We start from the raw sequence: 19315 nt of genomic DNA, 5'->3' as shown, positions 1-19315 counted from the left end.
TATTTCAAGGGTGCCATCATAAGAGAGGTTGAAGATGGAGTCCGCTGTGAGCAATGTAAATCAGATTGCCCAGGTTTTGCAGCCCACGACTGGAGGTAAGAAAATAAAATTTAAAAATAAATATAAAGGAGGGATATTAAAGAATAGGAACAATATAAATATAGAAATATTTTATAGATCTTTCGTTAGAGGTATATCAACTTTTCATGCCTTCACTGTAGAGCTTTCTCAAAAAGCTTTTCCCTAGTTTCAAAACACAGCCGCCAGGTGGCCTCCATTATATTTTGAAAAAATAAAACTGCCATTGCGGATAATGAAAGACCATTAAAATAATAAACACACTCCCAATAAATAAGAAATAACATAGCTAACGATTTGTTTTATTCAAACACCTCTATAAATTCATTTGTGATGATTTAAATTCAGCATTTTTAGACCATTTTCCTGTGTGTGCCCCGGAATTAGTGTATCTCGATAAATAAATTATGCGTCAGCGGTGCCAAAAACACAGAAACCTCCGCCCGAGCAGCAGGGAACCAGGAAAAAGGCGGAGAGACCAGCAACTAACTTGTGGTCCAAAATGCCGAGATGGAAAATAAACGAAAGCCGCAAGTCGGCGGCCAAGCCGATTTGGCAGAGTCCCTCGATATATCCCCTCAATGGCATATATATGGTCTCGATGACATCGGTGCACTGGGCTCTGTGCAGTGGATAATGACTGGCCGCAGCGTTAATTTATTGCGCGCCTTGCGGCCGCGAACCAAATAAATATTTGCCCCAGCGATTATTTTCACTATTTATCATTGTTATTTACCCATTTGCAATGAGTTTAATTTTACTCGCACGAATTATGCAATTATTATTTGCTGCATTTTATATTCCCGTTCTCACTCACCCATATTTGCACGCAAATCGTCTAACAATTGGCCAAACACTTAGCATTTTCGCCTGCTCCGGCTTGCAACCGCAAAAACCATTTCAAATTACGCCATTAATTTGTGAACTGAACCGAATGTCCGACTGTCTGTCCGTCGTCTCCTTTGTCTAGCTGCGTTTGCGTTTTCTATTTGGCTTTTCATTTTGATGCTGGCCGCACGCCAATTCCATTTGATGATTTACGGGGCGTATGCGTGATACGCTTTCGAAGGGAAAGCTATGGAAAAGAGTGGTTCAAAAGTCGAAAATCCAGGCATTATAATCGAAAATATCAGAAAAGTTAAATTCGAATTTTAACAAAATTATTTTCCTTTCTTCAATTTTTAAATTAGTTAAAGTATTCTTTAAAATTCGGCAGTGTATTCCCTCTTCACCAAGTTTACCTTTTCTACATTTGCTACAATTACTTCAATTTCGCCTGATTGGATTTGTTTGCTTTCGGCATTTAAAAAGTATTATTTGCTAAAAGCGACTAGAATATCTGTTTTGGCTTTAAGATCTATGGTTTTATGTTCTTTTTTGTGGGGTAGTAAATTAAAATTTTTAATCGCCTTAACCAACCTTATAGACATACTCAAAACACAAGAACTGTAATAAAGATATTCGGAAAATTCCTATTTATAAATAAAACGTAGGCAATTTTTAATGACCATGTTATTAAATTCATTTGATGAAAACATAGATCAAACAGCATCGTGGGTGAACAGTTTATTGGGTGGGAACATGCACTGACAGAAATGTTTGGTGGCTTTTAATGATCTTAATGTTCTTAAAATATTTATTTATTATTAATGGTTGAAATTTATTTAATATTTAATGAAGTATAATTGTTCCAAGGTAATAATTGCTATTATATTAATTGGTAATGAAGGTGGCTAATTGGAGCTAAACCCTGAGTAAGGTGATAAAAAACTAAGTAAATAATCATTTTCATGCCTCAGAGGGTGCATTAAACCCTCGCCAAACCCCTTGGAGAACCTTCGCCTCGTTGTTTTCCGATTTCCCTCCGTTGCAGCGGCAATTAGTGGGCAATCAAAGGCCCTGACTCGATTTTCTATATTTACCCAAGGGTTCACCGCACATCTCTTGCCGCCCTGGAGACGCAGATTGAATCGATTGCTCTATAAGATTGAGGATTGCCCATTGCGCTGTGGTTGCCACATACACCAATTTGCTGGGTTCAGCTCAAGTTCAAGCTTTCGAGCGACGCGTGCAGTTTTTTATGTCTCGTATTTGTTTTTTGTAGGGCTTATGATTGAGCAATAAAGTCCGACATTGACTGAGTGACTGAATGACCAACTGACTGACTGACTGACCAAGTGACTATCTGGCTTGTATTATGCACTGACGATCTCTCTAACAGCCGCGTGCTCGTTTTGAGTTTGCCGATTTATTTGCTTTTTGTTTGTATTTTTTGTGCTTTTTATTCGTGCTCCGAGTCGAGCTCAAATTGCATTGTTTAACTGTTAAAACAGTTGTTACTCGGTTGCCCACACGATCGGGCTGTGTAAGAGAGCGAATGAATATTCAGGTTGAACTTCAAAAATACCTGTATTGTAAAATATTTGAACAAAAACAGAGGAGAGCACGCGATGTGTCAGCCCCTTATCGCGTTTAAACTTACGCTCTTCTCCACGGGAAGTGTTTGCCTAAACGTCAATTGTGCTTATCAAAATCGAAATCTCTTCGGGGCAAGACTTCACAGTACAGTCTGTTGAGAAGTACGGAGTGTTACAGTCTTCAAAGAGTGAAATAGTGCACGGAGAAATGTATCTTTGAGGCCAAAGTACTCAAAAAAACTGGTAAACAAGCCAGAAATCTATGAAATCTTTGTTCTAATATTTAAAAGAACTCAATACTAAAGCTCTATTAAAATATGGTATATATTTTATACAAAATTATTAGCCAGTGAAAACAAACAATCTTTTATCTTTAAATAAGGTTTCAATGCTAGAAACCCAAGGTAAAATATCTCTTACCTAATTAGATGTACACCTTATGTGCATATCTTAAGACTGTCTTGAAGTTGTGAAACCCGCTGCGTAAAACCAACCGAGTTGAAGTCGCTTTTGACAACCGGTGTTGCGGCGTTTGCCCTCGATTGTTTGTGTTTTAAAGTTGCGTGCCCAAGTCAAAGTTAAGAGCGAAGCTAAAGTTTGAACAACATGCTGGTGAAGGTGCGTCCCTGCGACGTCTTCCAAGTGCAGCCCAAAGTGGTGAAGAAGCAGCCCAAGTTTCCCACCCGCGAACGCCACATGGCCATTCGGCGGAAAAAGTCCACGGCCATGGTCACGACCACCTCGGAAAACTCAGCCAAGTGTCCAGAGCAACGGTGAGCATGGGAAAATGAGGGGGGAAATGGGGGTGAATTGGGGAATAGGGGGTACAAAGGAGCATAAGGGGTTTCAGCCGGGTCAGCTATTTATGAGTTATTGAGGTGGTAATTATCGGCTAATGGATTGCCCCGCGGCCCACAAAGTATTTTAATTGGGCATCAATCTTTCGCCACTCGCCTCGGGCAGCAAAGGCCAAGAACAACATGGGCAACTCAAATAAATTCCACTTTGATTTTGGCATTTCTTCAGCTCGTTCTCGGCTGCTGTTTTGCATAAGTTCACACTTTGGGGTATCAGTTTTTTATGGCTTACCATTTAACCAGCAAAAAGTGTGTGCTGAGAGAGCCAAATCAAATTAAAAAGTGGTTTAAATGATTATCATTGCGCAGCTATTGGTTACTTTTCATTTTCATAGATATTTTTGCTTTAATGGAATATTAAGTGAAATTCTAGACTTTAAAAATCTTTAAATAGACAAGAAATATTAAATGCAGACATAGTTGGAATTAGATAAAGTTAATATTTACAAAAATTGTTTAAGATTATTCATGTACTTATTGTGTTTTTAAATTAATCAATCTCGTGAAAAAATTACTTATTCGTGAGTTCTTCAGAATTTTCCACTGCCCCAACTTATTATGCAAAATCCACTAGATCTTCCCCATAAATAACGCGCCCTGCCCCACGTGAGATGCCTTTTCGAGCGAAACGCGATTAGAGAAACACATTTTTGACAACAAAGCAATTTAAAACATTTGCCGGCCAAAGGCCAGCGCACCAGTCGAAATAGTGACGAATGATCATTGTACTTGGAGCAACAATAAACATTGGCAAACGGAGCAAAGGCAAATTATTTGTGTGTTTACTTAATGTGACGCTGGCGGGCGTTAGCGTGAATTTCCACGAATCAAAGCAAACGTCAAAGCCTAAAAAATATATGTGCACAAGAAATAAATAAATAGATTCCATTAAAAAGTAACACAGCAGTTGTAGCCACCTTTTAGAGGGGAACACGGCAAATAGGCATCAAATGTAGAAAGATGGCCTTAATGGCACGGCCCCAGAGCCATTTACACCTGCGGCCAGCGACAAAAGCCAAATGTAGCCGGCAGATACATGTATCCACCGCTACGGCTACAGCATCTGTATCTCTCTTGCCCCCACAACGCCGAACGCAATGTAATGTAATTTCCTTTTGGCTGTTTGGCTCTTTTTGCTTGTTCGTGTAATTAAAAGCAACAAACGACAGGCTCGTGCATCAAAGGTGGCTCTGATGGGTGGGTTAATAAACAAACAAACAAACCAAATAACCAACAGGTTTTCACCTGGCCCCCAGTGCCAGTGATGAATGGGCCGCGTTATGGCCAATTGCATCTGCATGTGCACTTAATATTGGCTTTTGGGCGGAAAATCTGAATGAACCTCTGGGGGTTTAAATGAATTTCATGAAATTGATGGGGGGAAATCTAAGGGATTGCTATATATTTTCCTGATTTTCTTCAATTATGTTATTATAATTTGTATATTATTAAGCAGAATAGCTTTTAGTATCTTTGGGCTGTCCACAAAAGCAGTTGCTTAAGTTTCATACCAGTTTCACAATTACCTATGATAAGATCACGTGCTGCATTCACAAGATACCATAGTACTTAGCCGCAATCGATGTGCTGCCAAAAGAAGATACATTATCCAGATACATTGAAAACATTGGCTATGCACTGCCAAGTGGTTCCGGCACTTGGTCGATTTTAGCTGGGCTCGTCTCCGTGACCATTAATCAGCTGCCTGGCCAAAGTCACGTTTTGCATTTCGCCAGTGTATCTCTGTATCTGCGAGACAGCCTGTGTGTGTGGCTGTGGATACGCTTAATGCGGCTGCTTATCAAGTTGACAGACATTGCGGCGACGCGCCACAAACTACCTGGATGTGAGCCAGGAACCTGGACTTTCGTGAGCCTCTAATTAAGTGGTTTCAAACTGGAACTTGAACTTTGCCAGCCCGGGCTCATCAATCTTGCCCAGACACAGGCACAGATACAGATACAGTTACAGATACAGATACACACATACTAAGATGCAGCAGATACAGACGTCAACTGAGCGCGCACATTAGTTGTCTGATTTTACTGTACAATTTAGCAAATTAATCATTAAAATTTACGATTAAGCTAGGGGAAAAAAGATTCATAAATTACAGCCGGCACAGCCGGGGAGATGGGTGTGTAGTGTGTGGTGTGTGGTGTGCAGTGTGTTGACTCTTTTCGTGCTCGTGCGCCATGAATGAAAACACTTGGCCACACCAATCAAACGGATCCGCCCTCTCGCCCGCCTCTGGGCACACCGCCCACTCAAAGGCTTTGTGTATTTTTAGTGCAAATACACAAATTTCAGCCAGTGCTGCTAACAGAGGCGAGCTAAGCGAATCCAATGGCATCATAATGTTATTAAAGCAGTTGCGTAGTCCTAAGTTTTGATAGAAGGGGGTGTTGTGTTAGAAAACACCAGGCAAATGATTTGATAACAATCAAAGTGAATGCCTTGGAAACGTAAATAAAGCGCCTAGTGCTTTGGGCTTTATTTGGTTTAACTTTAATTGAAATTCAACCACAGTTTTGGGATATTTCCTAAAAAAATAGGGCACATTTTATCATAGAAGATAGAAGTATAATATCTTGCTTTTTATGTGATCTTCAATTTTTTTCTATACCCAAGACTAAAAGAATCTAAACAAACTATTGGAAATCATATTATCTCAGCTTTCCTCAGGCCCCCAAGAACCCTCCTTGACAACGTCCTTTCGCTTTTTATGGCCCATTTGCGCTGTCTTTATGGATTTTGTCCAGCTTACCCCGCCTTGCCCAGCCAGCGACAGTTGGCCTTTTAGCTAGTTGCGTTCTCTGCTTATAAATAATTGCAGTTCGGAATTTGTTTCATGTCTGCTCGCTGCTACATGTGGCAATCAAAGTCAAAGTGTGGAAAAATGTCGCAGACGCTTTTGATAAATGGCCGGGGCAAGTGGCTCGGGGGTCGGTCGTCCAATACGACCTTGACCGCCTTCCCCCGAGCAGGAAGCCACCGTGTGCATATGCTTGGTTTACATTTCAGGTAATAAGTGCAGGGAGTGCTGGCCATTAATTTGCCGGAATTATCTTAGCACCCTCCGGTCTTTTGCGTCCGAAAAGCCACTATCTAAGCGCTTCGCCAGCCAAGCGCACTACCTGTTGACTCATTAACTCAGGTTAGTGGGCACACTGGAAGAATGTTAGATTAGATAGGGGGAGTTAAAAAAAATTGGGCAGTTAACAAAAATGGCTGGCGGTAGCAAAACAAATTGTAGTAAAAAGAGTATAACATTTAAGACTTAATAAATATTTCAAACTTTTAATAAAATGTTGTGAACAAAAATCATATTTTTCAATATTTATTTTATTTAGAATACAAGATTTAACTTTAATTTAATTTTTTCCCATATTTTGGATATTTACTAAAAAATTCCATCGATGAAGAAAGCTTTTCATTGTTTATGCACTTTTGAGTATAATATATATATTTCTAATTTCTTTTCTTAATTAACAAATTTTTAAAATATTTTTAAAATGCTCTGTGCATCATTCCGCTTTAAAACTAAGCTTTTAGATATTTTTCTTTATTATAACCATTTGAATCTATGAATTTTAGTAATTTCTCTCAGTGCTGGAGTTGCAACTCCCACCACATTGTCGCTCCATGTGCACGTATGTGTGCTGATGAAGAGCGCCATAAAAAAGCGACGCAATGCCTGGCTAATAAGCGGTTCTTGCGGCTCTCTGCGCTCCGTACTCCCCCTCATCCCCTCCCCCCGCGGATGCAGCAGAGTACACTTGTGCCGTGTCATTATCGCTCACCTTTGGAGCACCCCCTGGCCCACCCCACCCACCTGCCACTCTCTCTTCCACCACCCCATTGCTTTCTTCTTTCGGCAGCTTCGTGCTTTTATGCTGGGCTTCGGCTTTCCCCTTCGGCTGCCGAACGCTGCGCGCAGACAGCGACGCCGACGCAGCAGAGTTCAGTTAGAATTGGATTGTTTAACGGTGCGGTTGTTGGCGTTTCTCCCTCGCGATTTGCGCGCGTTTCGCTCGCGTTTTTCCCAGTCGCTTGGTTGGTTTAGCGCGGTTTTTGTGAAATAATTTTTAAATAAGTTTAATTATATTTAATTGGAATTTTTTCCGTATACTCACCTCTTGACTGGGCCATTGACTGGCCGGGGGCCTGACGTCGGTGCGCGTATATTTGCTCGATCTGAAGTGTTCAACATTTATTTGAATCGTAAACAAAACGCCACGATTTGTTTACATTCCGCAGTGCGGTTTCTTGTTCTTTTATTATTATTATCGAAATATGCAAATGTCAATTGCGGGAATAAAATAAAAATTGCACTGCAATGAAGAATTTTCGAAGAAATCCTCCTTGGCATTATTAATTTTCCAATGAGTCAGTTACGGATTTACACCCCGCCCACTTGAAAATTGTATCCCACACACACGGACATTGGTTTTTCCTTTTTCCCTTTTCACGGCCCATTGCGCTTTTCTCAAGTTTGTAACACATTGTGACCAGATTTCGCGGAACTGTAACCCCCGGAAGATTTTTGCATCAGTGCTGAGTGATAAATGTCTGTGCGATGGGACCCCAAGTTGCCGTGAATTCAGTGACGTTTCTACAATTTCACTGATCCAGCTTTTTGGGTCAGCTCGACTGGGTTAATGAGTGGGTTTTATTCGCGCCAGATTGATGAGACAATAAAGTGAAGATGATTGTGAGCTATCGCGCAAACACATATAATATAAATCATAGTAAATAACAGGGTATTAACGGTGGGTAAACACAATAACTGGGTAATGAGGTGTTTGCTCTGCGATCGGTCAGATTGATAGGGGAAGTCTGAGGAGGTATGCAGGCGAAGTTGGTCAACAGAGTTATCAGTGACGTTGGTCTATGCTATCTGAACGTTCGGTTGGCGACCCTTAAAACCTTCGGCTTTGAGAATTTTAAATCATTTCATTTAGTTTCTTTCCTGTAAAAGGTACCTAGAGATGTCATAAAAACCCAATTCTTGGGTTTGGCCTAAAATATACTTTTTCAATTTCTTAAAAACTTTTATGAACCATTTTCCCTTTTACCACTTAATACCCTTTCTGATTTGCTATATTTTATGCAATTTCCTTTGGCTTGCCCTCCACATTTCCCTTTGGAAATCGCATTGGCTTAGTCGTGATTTATGCAGTGACATTTGCGGTTCATCTCTGTGGGAACCCCCGCAAGGTTGTAATAATTCACTATGCAATTTGTTGCTAAAGAATATTCTATCTGCCTTCCGTCGGGCAGCCCCAACAACTTTCAGTACAACCCCGGGCTCGTAAATATCAACTAAGCTGCCCTCGGTCATAGGGAAAAAAGGTTGAGAAAGGGGTGAAGCGGGGGAGGGAGCGGAAGGGGCTTGTGCATACTACAGTGCATATGTTAATTATCCCACCTGTCCAGTGATAGTGGGGTAAAAGTTTAGGAAGAGCAGCATGGCGGGGCTATTACTACCCAGTGATTCAATTAGCGGTAGCCATACGCACATAACCCATATTTACGAGTGCACTGGGAAAAAAAGGCATTCGATTTTCGATGTTACTTTGAACTGTTTATGCTAGAGGGTTTAAGGTTGATTTAGGAATAATCGTGAATTGAGGAGGGGCAAAGAATGATTTATACAAGAACAAAAGATACAAAAAGCGAAACAATTCATAGGATATAAATATCATTTATTAAAAAACTAACCCCACATTAATTACATGCTTCAAATGCAAATCCTAAATCATAGATTAAAGATTCAGTTTCCAAGTGCTTCATATTTATTCTCTGTGCAGCAGCAAGTGTGGGGCCATGGGCATGCAACTACACCGAACTCTATATATAGGGCAATCTGAGCGTCCAACAGTAAAGTGCATTGTTCTGTTGTTGTTGGGGTAATCGCATTAAAAGTCGCTTAATCGAAAGCGAAAAAGAGAACTTTCCGTTCCGTTTCTTCCCCTGCCCGCCCCCCACCATCACCTTGAGTTAAGTGGGCGGTGGGTGGTGGGCGGTGTGCTGTATGGGGTACTGGGTTACTGGGGACCACAGCTCATAATTGAGATTTGTTGCACTCCGACGTTGACTTTTATGCGAGCGCTTTCATTGTTTATTGTTTACAGCGGCAACATGTAAGTGCAATTACTGCGGAAAATTGGATTTCCCTCCCTGCGGAAAAGCTCTCTCGCTGGCTCGGAGGCTTTGGCGTCTGGGCTTGGGCGGTGAGGTGGCAAACAAATTGTTGGTCAAACAATGTTGATTGCTCTCGCGTTGAATTGGGGGCGATAGTGCGAAGGATATGGCATCTGGAAATTAGGGACGGGCTGCACTGGCAGGGGGGGGCGGGCGCATAGTCCCGAAACTTTTCCAATTGCGGCTGCCGCACGGCGCCTGCCTCTATAAACGAAAGTGACTTTGGGGCTTATCAATTGTAATTGTGGGTCCGGGTTACCTACACCTACACACACACTGCTGCACCCCCGACGCCCAGCGCGAAAAGCAGCGGGGCCTAACAAGAAAAGTTGTCGCCGAGTTTGACTGTCTATCTGTGCGAGGGAGGGAGAGATTGCCTTCGGCGTACAGTGCTTCACATAACCATAACACTGCAAATTTTAGACATTTTTTTGAATCAGCTAGAAGGTATGGCGAACTGTTTAGCTTGTAAGCTGTTCAAAGCACTGCTTCGCGTAGGTTTCGCACCATTTTTGACCAAATTTCATCTGAAAGGGTCAAAGGTCAAAATGGGATTTTCGCCAAAAAACTAAGGTTTTTCATTTCCCCCAAAAAGAATCAGTATTTTGAGCGAAACAATAAAAGTTATGGTCCAAAAACAGAATGCCATACCTTGTTGAACTCGTAATAAAATTCCCAATCAATTGGCATTCACATCTAAAAAATTTAATTTTTGACAAATTTTCGCAAAAAAGTACAATGCTACTTGAAAAAAAAAAAAAGAAATTTGGAAAAATTTTAAGTTTAAAGAATCATCCAGAAAATGACTTTAATAAAGGGTATAGATTTTTAGCTGTCCAAAACAGTGCATCTTGTAGGCTTAGGACCATTTCTTAGCAAGTTACACCCAAAAAGGTCTACGAAAAATAATCAGTTTTTAGCTAAAACTAAGATATTTATTGTCCACCAAAAAATAAGTTTTGTTCTACTTAATAATAGTTTCGACTTAATAAGAGTAAATTGATAGAGAGTATATTTTTGTATATTTTAAAATAAAAATGTGAAGTAGATTTAACAAAACTTCAATACTGAAATAATTCTTACATGAATTTTTATAGCTTATAAATGCAATAACTTTTTTAATTAGTTCCATAAAACTTCTCAAAAGTCCTAATGCCTATGGCGCGCACTGTAGCCAACTTTTGGCTTTTAATTACATTTATCTGGCAAAAGTTTCAGCCCCGAAACTAGTTTTATTTGCTTTCATACACATTTCTGTTGATTGTACACCATACGATATCAGTTATTATTATATTATGATGCCCTTTTCTGCCATTGCTGTTGTTGTCTGTTGCCCGCTTCAATTAAACAAAAAATCTTTGCCAGATGGCAAAGCCCAAAGCGTTCGTTTTTTCGCGTCTGCTTTTGATATGGCAAAAAACTCTTGTCGCAGCGAGGAGGACTCTAATCTGAAATGAACACGTTTTAATGGCATTTTAATTGTTTATTCTGCGATAACGCTGCGCATCTCGCCGGCTCTGGCCTGAAAACTGAGGGCAAACAAGGCGATGGAGAAAGATAAAGAAATGTCGGGAGAGCAGCAATCATTATTAGCCATATTAGCACATATGGCCCGCATGGGTGCATTGTCAGCTGTCTCTGGGCAAACAAATGTGTTGCCCAAGGTCCCCAAAAACCAGAAACCATCTGAATCCGAAGACTGAGCTGCCATCCAGCTGCGGGCCTCCGAGTTCACTTGAATATTTAAATTTAGATTCTGCCCGAGTGATCTATCTGCACTTGGAAATCTGTCAAGTTCAATTTGTTTCTTCATCAATTGCGGGAAATGACATTTATTTTGGGTTTCGAATTTTTGGTGAAGACTCGGTTGGATTTATTTTCGTGTGTTAATTCAAAGTCGATTGGAATCAATCTTTGATTTATTAGCAGGCCAAGTATTGGATTTGTGTATGTAGGCGGTGGAATATATATATATTTTTGAACTATAATAAATAGTTAAAAAATAAATCAAACAGATTCATGGAAAGCAAATTACTCCAGCTTACCCACAAATATATATCTTACTGATAAAAGTCGTAAAAATATAACGATGATAAGTAGGTACATCAAATATTCGTACACCCTCGACGTAATATTTTTCAGTAGAACCTTATCAACATTTTGTACTGAGTAGCCCACTTAATTTTAGAGTATTCTTCGCTTCTTCGGATTCTGAAATGTAAACATAACTTGAGCTAGATCGGGAGAACCTCCAGCTTGGGTGACACAGAAACGTGAGCCGTGACTCACTTGTGCCCACTTTAAATTATTCAATTTATTTGCATTGCCGGGGGACCAATCCCCGCAATACCCAGTGATTTCAAAACCTGTTGCACTTTTCCGCCTCAAAGTCGTGAGCAATTAGCAAACAGTTCCTCATTTTCCAGACAAGACCATAATAGGACAACTGGCATTTTGAGACCATATACCCTGCGTTCTCTGAAACCATTTGGAGGGTCGCCAGCCCCTGTTTCCATTCGATGGCATTTAGGTGGAAGAACTCACGTCGGCTTATCTTATTTTGAACGCTAACGCAGTTTGGCCTCCGTCGATGATTGAGCAAATGGAATTTGGCAATTTCGGTTTTGGGTTTTTCGCCGCCAGAGCTCCCCCGATGACATCACACGCTCCGTGGATGGCCAATCCTACCCAGGATTGCTGAGTGCGAGTGTGCGTTTGTCTGGGGCAGGGGAGACCTTTATTAATCTTATCAAAAGATGCTTTTCTACCTTTTATTTCGTTTCATTGCTTGGGCGTTTTTATTTTCGTTAAGTGTCAGTCAAATGGGCAGGCCGTGGTCATGAGCTCATTTCAGTTGTCTTCGTTTTATGATTTACTAAATGTATTGAGGGGATGTGCTGAAAATTATTTATGTTATTAAACGACTAATTCCTAAATCAAAAGTTTCTACAGTTTTAAATTCAGTCAAAAATGCCTAAAAATCATATATATAATCATAGATATGAAAAAAACCCATAACAAATTTGTTTTACATATGGATATGATGATTAAAACTTTCGGATATATTTCTAGTTACTTCCAAATTTTAAATAATACATAATACATATTTCAAAATTCGTAAAAAAAATGCGATTTATTCTGTAATCTGCATTTTATCTCTCTGTGCACCCGTAACGTGTTTACGCACAATGCCTCTGGTGTGGGCGTATTTATGATTGTGATTATTTTGCTTGTAGCTCTAATTGAAAAATAAGTAAACAAGCAATTATAGAAATTCCCAGCCCGCAGAATTCCTCGCAAAGGTAAAATTAAATTCTTGGCCAGCATATACAAATCGTATCGGAACAAAGGTCAAACTAGCACTTTAATCAAAATGTCAATGAGCAAATAACGCGCCCCGACGTGCCGAATGAAAGGTGATTTAGCCTAAACCGCGGGTTTCTCTTGTTTTCGTGGAGGTGGCACAGCGAATCACCAAAGACGAACCGACAAATTGTGCCGAGTCAGGCAATGAGAAAAGATATAACTTAAGCAGAGGCACATGAAAGCCAAGTTCATTAAGACAACGTGGCCGTAATAGGGAATAAAAGAAGTGGGTAAAGGGGCAAAAACCCTTGGTTCAAAGTGCGGTTAAAAGTGGCGTAAAATGGTGAAAATGCTCGATCTGGACCGTCACGCAGAGTGCCCACTGTGGGCGGCTCTGGCCTCCTCGGACGTCCCCTGGACGGGCATGGACTACGCCTGCCTCAACGTGCTCAGTATCTACTGCAAGGTGTTCGAAAGGAAGGAAATATACGATCTCATCGTGAGGTAAGGCCGCGCCGGGTTCGCAAAGCTGCCGCCCGATGGCGCCACACGAACTTTGGCCCCAGCGAAACGAAGCTGCGCACAGTGGAATTTTAAAGGAAATTTTAGGTGGGATTAGAATAATATTCATAGTATAGAATAGATGGAGTTAGGCTTTAAAAAATTTTATTCAAAAATAATTAGTTGCTAAAGATCATAACAATTGGGGTGGTTCAAAAAGATTGTAAACGAGTTTCGAAAAGTATCTTTTAGATAGATTTTTTTAAGGAAATATTATCAGTATAGAAAATGTATCTCTCAGATTGATTTTTTCAAATGGAAAGTACCATTTCTTATGTAAAAATATTTTATACAGTAAAATATGAAATGGATAGAAGAAGTTGGTGATTCTGAAAGTATTATGATTTGTGGAACTTATGTATGTTACCTCCAGTAGAACTATTTAACTATTAATATTTAAAATTCAAATATTCAACGATCCCATTCTCCTCTGATTTTCCAGGAAAACATGCCAGTCCTGCAAATGTCCTCGCGAGGCCCATGCCATATACCAGCAACAGACGACCAACGTGCACGAGCGACTCGGCTTCAAGCTGGTTTCCCCGGCGGACTCGGGAGTGGAGGCGCGCGATCTGGGCTTCACGTGGGTGCCGCCCGGACTGCGGGCCTCGTCGCGGATCAACCGCTACTTCGAGCAGCTGCCCGATGAGGCGGTGCCCCGGCTGGGCAGCGAGGGAGCCTGCAGCCGGGAGCGCCAGATCTCGTACCAGCTGCCCAAACAGGACCTCTCGCTGGAGCACTGCAAGCACCTGGAGGTGCAGCACGAGGCCTCCTTCGAGGACTTTGTGACGGCGCGGAACGAAATCGCACTGGATATAGGTGAGTTTTTCGCATAAACCTAGACAGTTTTAATACTAAAAAAAAATATGACAAAATAGTTGATGAGAAAGATATGATATCTTTGATTAATATAAACCCAGGCTAGCTTTACCCCTAATTGCCCATCGTTGACCCCGCCCAGGATGACCTAACTGATTGCGTTTTGCATTATCTTCCGGTTGCCTAGCCTACATCAAGGATGCCCCCTTCGATGAGCATTGTGCGCACTGTGATAACGAGATAGCCGCCGGCGAGCTGGTTGTGGCGGCGCCCAAGTTCGTGGAGAGCGTGATGTGGCACCCCAAGTGCTTCACCTGCAGCACCTGCAACCTGCTCCTGGTGGACCTCACCTACTGCGTCCACGACGACAAGGTCTACTGCGAGCGCCACTACGCGGAAATGCTGAAGCCCCGCTGCGCCGGCTGTGATGAGGTGAGTTCCGAGTGCCCCCTAGAGCTGTCTACCCATAACCAACCCACCGATCCGATCCCTAATTGAATATGATTGTGCGGCGCAGTTTGGGGGGCGCATCCCTTAGATGGTATCTGTGTGTCGCGTTCTCCAGGTCGAGGGTGTCCGTGTGAGTGAGTGCTCGCTGTCACGGGCTCTGGTTTTTATCGCCCGCCACACGCAGTTCTCGGTTATTGCATAGGTGCGGCTATCGCCCTTTGCAAAGGTTATGGCATTTTCATTGAACTTCACTTTGGAACCGCGTCGGAGTCGGGGACATCCTCCGGCTCCTGCTCCTGCTCTCGATGCAGCGCCTCGGCGTTGGCGGTGGCGATGGCGATGGCAACAAAGAAATGAAAGCAGTTCATTGGCAGCATTGGCTGTTGACGTGTTGTCATCCGTCCAGCGGAAGTTCATTGCGAGTGAGCCGGAAATTTGTGGCAATCGGTTAAGGTCGGAGATTGCAAAAATCACTGGAGGTATCGGGGTTTTATGGGTGCAAATTGGTTCAGTTGAAGGAGGGAAATATTAAGGGAAATATTTGCCTTCTAACAGTTTGTGATCTAAAATTAACATTTATTTACATTAAATATACTTATAAGATTTGATTATCCATGTGCCAGTGGAATTTGCCACGTTCTGTATTTTATTAGCTGCTCAGTGAGAAACAATTAAACCTGAAATGTCGTCAAGTATAATAATTAAATTTTTAATGAATTGCCAATTAGGTGAAGAAAAGTTTGGTTTATTTCTACATCTAAGGTGTTTATTAACCAATAAAAAAGCTTTAAGAAAATTGGAAACATTTAAAAATAGTATTCCCGACTTTACCAGCAAAGTCAAATTCTATTGAATACACATTCCCAAATTCTTAACCCATTTTCTATTAATTTTAACTCATTCACTGCCCATCACAAAGAAACACTTTCACTTTCGCTGCGAAATCATCACCCAGACGATCCATATGCTCATATAAATTGATGTATTTTTGGCACAATTCTCTAATGACAATCAGTTGACGAAAATAAACAAATGAATTCAGAAATAGTCTGGCTATAATGTGGGGCAAGAACACAATTATGTGCCGCTTGACAATAATTATTGTACTGATTGTGGCTACTGTTGGCGGTGCGTTTTTGAGAAACCACATAGAAGAGAATCGAATCGCAGAGAAATGGCTGGGAAAGAGTAGGCCGAAGCTGCTGGCAATGTTAGTGTCAGTGCCAAGTCGAAATTTATGGCAAACATTTGTGTGCAGTCCGCTCGGAGGCGGAGAAATGGGGCGTGGCGACCCTGGCCCCAGCCGCTGGCCGTGCCAAAGAAAAACAGATTTGAAACAGCGCGAACGGTCTGAGGCATGCATATAAGCATTGGGGATCCACGAATATTTGATTTCTTATTATAGAAAGAAATACAGTCTGTACTTAAAGCCAAATTAATAAATATAAAAAAAACATCATAAATTAAGAGCTCACATGGCGTATGAGTAATTTTAAAGTGTTTTCTAATTTATTCATATTCAATTAAACAGGTATAAAGCCGGATAAAAATAGCTTTTAGAAATGATATTCGTACGTAAACATTGTGTTATGCCACCGTGCTCTCTAGTTTTTTAATATGTCTTGAAAAGGTGTAGAAAAGTATGCTATGTTTTTATTTAGTTCTCACTAACTCTCCAAGTCATTCCACAAGAAATCATTTGAGATTCATCGAAAACTCTTTGGCTTTCTGATTTTGCTAAATTGAAAATACTAATTTCTATTGGCTTTCCCCGACTGATTTATGGCCATGTCGCTTACTGTTCTCCCGCACGAAAACTGCGAGCAAAGCAGAAAGTGGCGAAAAGTGTTTTGTGGAAAACAGCAATCGCAGCGACGACCAAAATAGATCCCCCAAAGGAGGGGGCGCGGCCGGTGGGGTGGGCTCTGCTTTGGCTGGGGTGTCCACTAAACTGATTAGAAAAACCGCCTTGGCCGATGCCGATTGCTTTGGCATTTGACACAGAGGCAGTGCAGCGCGGCGCTGGCAAAGGCGTTTGTGTTGCCAAATCGCCAGCGATGGCTGGTCAGCTGGCCGAGAGAGCACTCTTCGCGGGCCGTTTGCCATTTGAACGGATTCGGTTCTTGGCGGTTCTCTCGCCGCTGATTCACTCCCCCAGAAGTGCTCTAGAATCGTGGGACCCATGGCCTGTAGTCGCCGCCAGCGGGGCATTAATCAGTTGCAAGCCGATCGATTAGCGGAAAACAAGAGCCCGCCCGTGCAACTGCAGCCGCCTGGCGACTGCCCATTTTCCGATTCTTCTCGCTCCGCGGCGCGTTCTCATAGATCGCCTGAAAAACGTAGATAGCTAAATAAATAAATATCGATGATGATGGGTCCAATGATGGGCGAGCGAAAGTGAAATAAATATTTTTCGAATTACCTAATCGACTGGCCATTAACGTGAGTGGTGTGAGTGTTTCGAGTGCGTGGTGAATATATTTTATATAATACGCGTTGGCCGAATCGTTTCTCGCCGCCATATACTCTCATTGCATCGGCGAGCGTTGGAGGACTCGGATTCGGATTCGGATTGGGAATCGATTTTGGGCATTACGCAATGGCCGCTGAGGAGGCGCTAACCGGCGTCGGCGAGCTGCTTTTCTCGCTTCTAATTGGCTACCTCGGCGCCCTGGAATTCGCCTTTGTGGCCCGTCATCTCTACCACTGGACCTTCCGGCATCCGGCGAATTCTTCTGCCGATGCAGCCGCTGACGCAGAAGAATTGCCCCGTCTGCGCGAGAGACTGGAGAAGGAGGTCAGGGAGGCGGCCGAAAGGGAGGCCCTGGCTGGCACCAATGTCATGCAGGATGGTGTGCTCTATAGCAATGGCATCCGGGTGGATCCTGCCGGGGACAAGAGAGAAGCTCTAGCCGCAGAATTGGCCCGTCAGCAGCAGATCGAAGCGGAGACGCGACGTCAGCTGGCCGAGGCCGAGGCCAAACTGGCTGAAGAAAGACTGCGGGTCCAGAGAGAGAAGGAGGAAGCGGAGGAGCAGCAGCGGAAGCTCGTGGAGGCCGAAAGACAGCGCGAAAGAGAGCAGGCGGAGAAAGAGCTGCAGGAACAAAGAGAATCGCAGCGCAGGCAGCTAGAAGCGGAAGAAAGCGAGCGTAAGCAGCGCGAGATCGAAGAGAAGGAACGCCTAGAGAACGAAAGAAAGCTCATAGAGGCCGAACGAGAACGGGAGGAGAAGGAGCGAAGACTACAAGCGGCGGAAGAGCAGCGCGAGCGGGAAGAAAGTGAAAGAAGAATCGTCGAGGCAGAGCGTCAGCGAGAACAGGCTGAAGCCGAGGCCGAGCGCCAAAAGGAGATAGCCGAGCAAGCTAGGCTCCTGGTGGAAGCCGAGGCAGCCGAAGCCGAGCGTCGGGTCTTCGAAGCCGAGATCCAGAGAGAGCGCGAACAAGCTGACGAGGAAGGGCAGGCGCAGCGCGATGCGGAGATTGTAGAGCGTCTTCTGGAACGGGAGCTCAGCATGAGTGCCACCGAGAGCGAACTGGAAGAAGATGCCGCCATCGCAGAGCAATCGCGTCGCCTGATCTCCAGCAGAACGGATCTGGAGCAGAAGCAGCGGCTGATCGAGGAGAATGCTCGACGCTTCCTCGAGGCGGAGGAGGAGATGGTGATGCTGCAGCAGCGGCAACTGCAAGCCGCCCATAGCAAGGAGGAGGCAGACGAGTATGCAGGAATGGAGCCCGTGGTGGAGGAGCCGTGTGTGAAGCGGGTGGCGCCTCCCAGATTCCAGGAACCACCGGAAGAACCGCTGATGGTGCAGAAAGTTAAAACCCAGTATGGTCAAGGAAGTGGCTCCGAAGATGCGTACTTGGTGAAGTCGAAATCGCTGAACTTCCCGGGCGTCTCAGATGATGGTTCCTCCGTGGAACCCTTCTCCAGCCAACAGTCTTCGTTCAGTACCCAACCTTCCGAAGGCGAACGGCCAGAACCCGAAGGTGAAGACCAAGTACAGGATGTCCAGTACACCGAGGACTACCTTCGCTCCCTGGATGGCATCAAGAATCGTCCTCTGGTCCGCGAAGATGGTTCAGGCAGGAGAAGAGCCTTCAAGAAGCGACGCTCCAGTGGCAGCTCGAATTCTTCACGGGACTCACGCGCCTCCCGCGACGAGGAGCTGAAGATGTTCACCTCGCTGGAGGAGGAGGAGCTACGCCATGGCGAGCGGGAAGACTACAACCCCATCAAGTACACGAGTGAGCCCACCCTGAAGGTCAAATCCCACCGACGTCACAAGAGGAGTCCTGCCAAAGATGTGAGACCACCGCCAGAGACTGGTGGATCCCTTGAGATGCTCGGCGAGGAGAGTACCAATCCATGGGGTGAGGTGGTACCAGAGCACTATAAGGACACAGAGTTCTGGAAGAGGGAGAAAGCCCTCTCCATAGACGAGGAGGAAATCGATCTGGAGAGACCCTCCAGGGGAGAGGAAGTGGAGGACGAAGCCACAAATGAGCCCAAATCCTCCTCCTTCGAGGAGGCCACCGAGGCACAAAACGAACAGGCAGTGGCTGCCCTGAAGCAGCAACTTTCCAAGGAGCAGGTGGTGAGTAAATGGAACTAGCTGCCCAG

At 43.5% G+C, this 19315-nt stretch overlaps 1 protein-coding gene across 7 annotated transcripts in view; it reads left to right on the top strand.

Annotated features, from left to right (window-relative positions):
- Positions 1 to 19315, top strand: part of LOC108034821 (four and a half LIM domains protein 2) — a 60304-nt gene that overhangs the window by 20088 nt on the left and 20901 nt on the right. For 2 of the 7 annotated variants that reach the window (XM_044095152.2, XM_017109913.3), the window contains exon 1: positions 16710 to 19289. In XM_044095152.2, the coding sequence (XP_043951087.1) occupies positions 17295 to 19289 (1995 nt within the window). In that variant the 5' untranslated portion in view covers positions 16710 to 17294. Of the gene's footprint in view, positions 1 to 9; positions 96 to 2416; positions 3269 to 7333; positions 7409 to 13017; positions 13370 to 13868; positions 14246 to 14432; positions 14678 to 16709; positions 19290 to 19315 lie in introns of those variants that run through there. The other 5 variants (XM_017109907.3, XM_017109905.2, XM_017109906.3 and 2 more) reach the window with 5 other exon arrangements.

This window comes from Drosophila biarmipes, chromosome 3L (genome assembly GCF_025231255.1).
Source record: "Drosophila biarmipes strain raj3 chromosome 3L, RU_DBia_V1.1, whole genome shotgun sequence".
Classification (NCBI taxonomy): Eukaryota; Metazoa; Arthropoda; class Insecta; order Diptera; family Drosophilidae; genus Drosophila; species Drosophila biarmipes.
The sequence above is the reverse complement of the archived record's forward strand: the minus strand, read 5'-3'. Positions and strand labels throughout refer to the sequence as shown.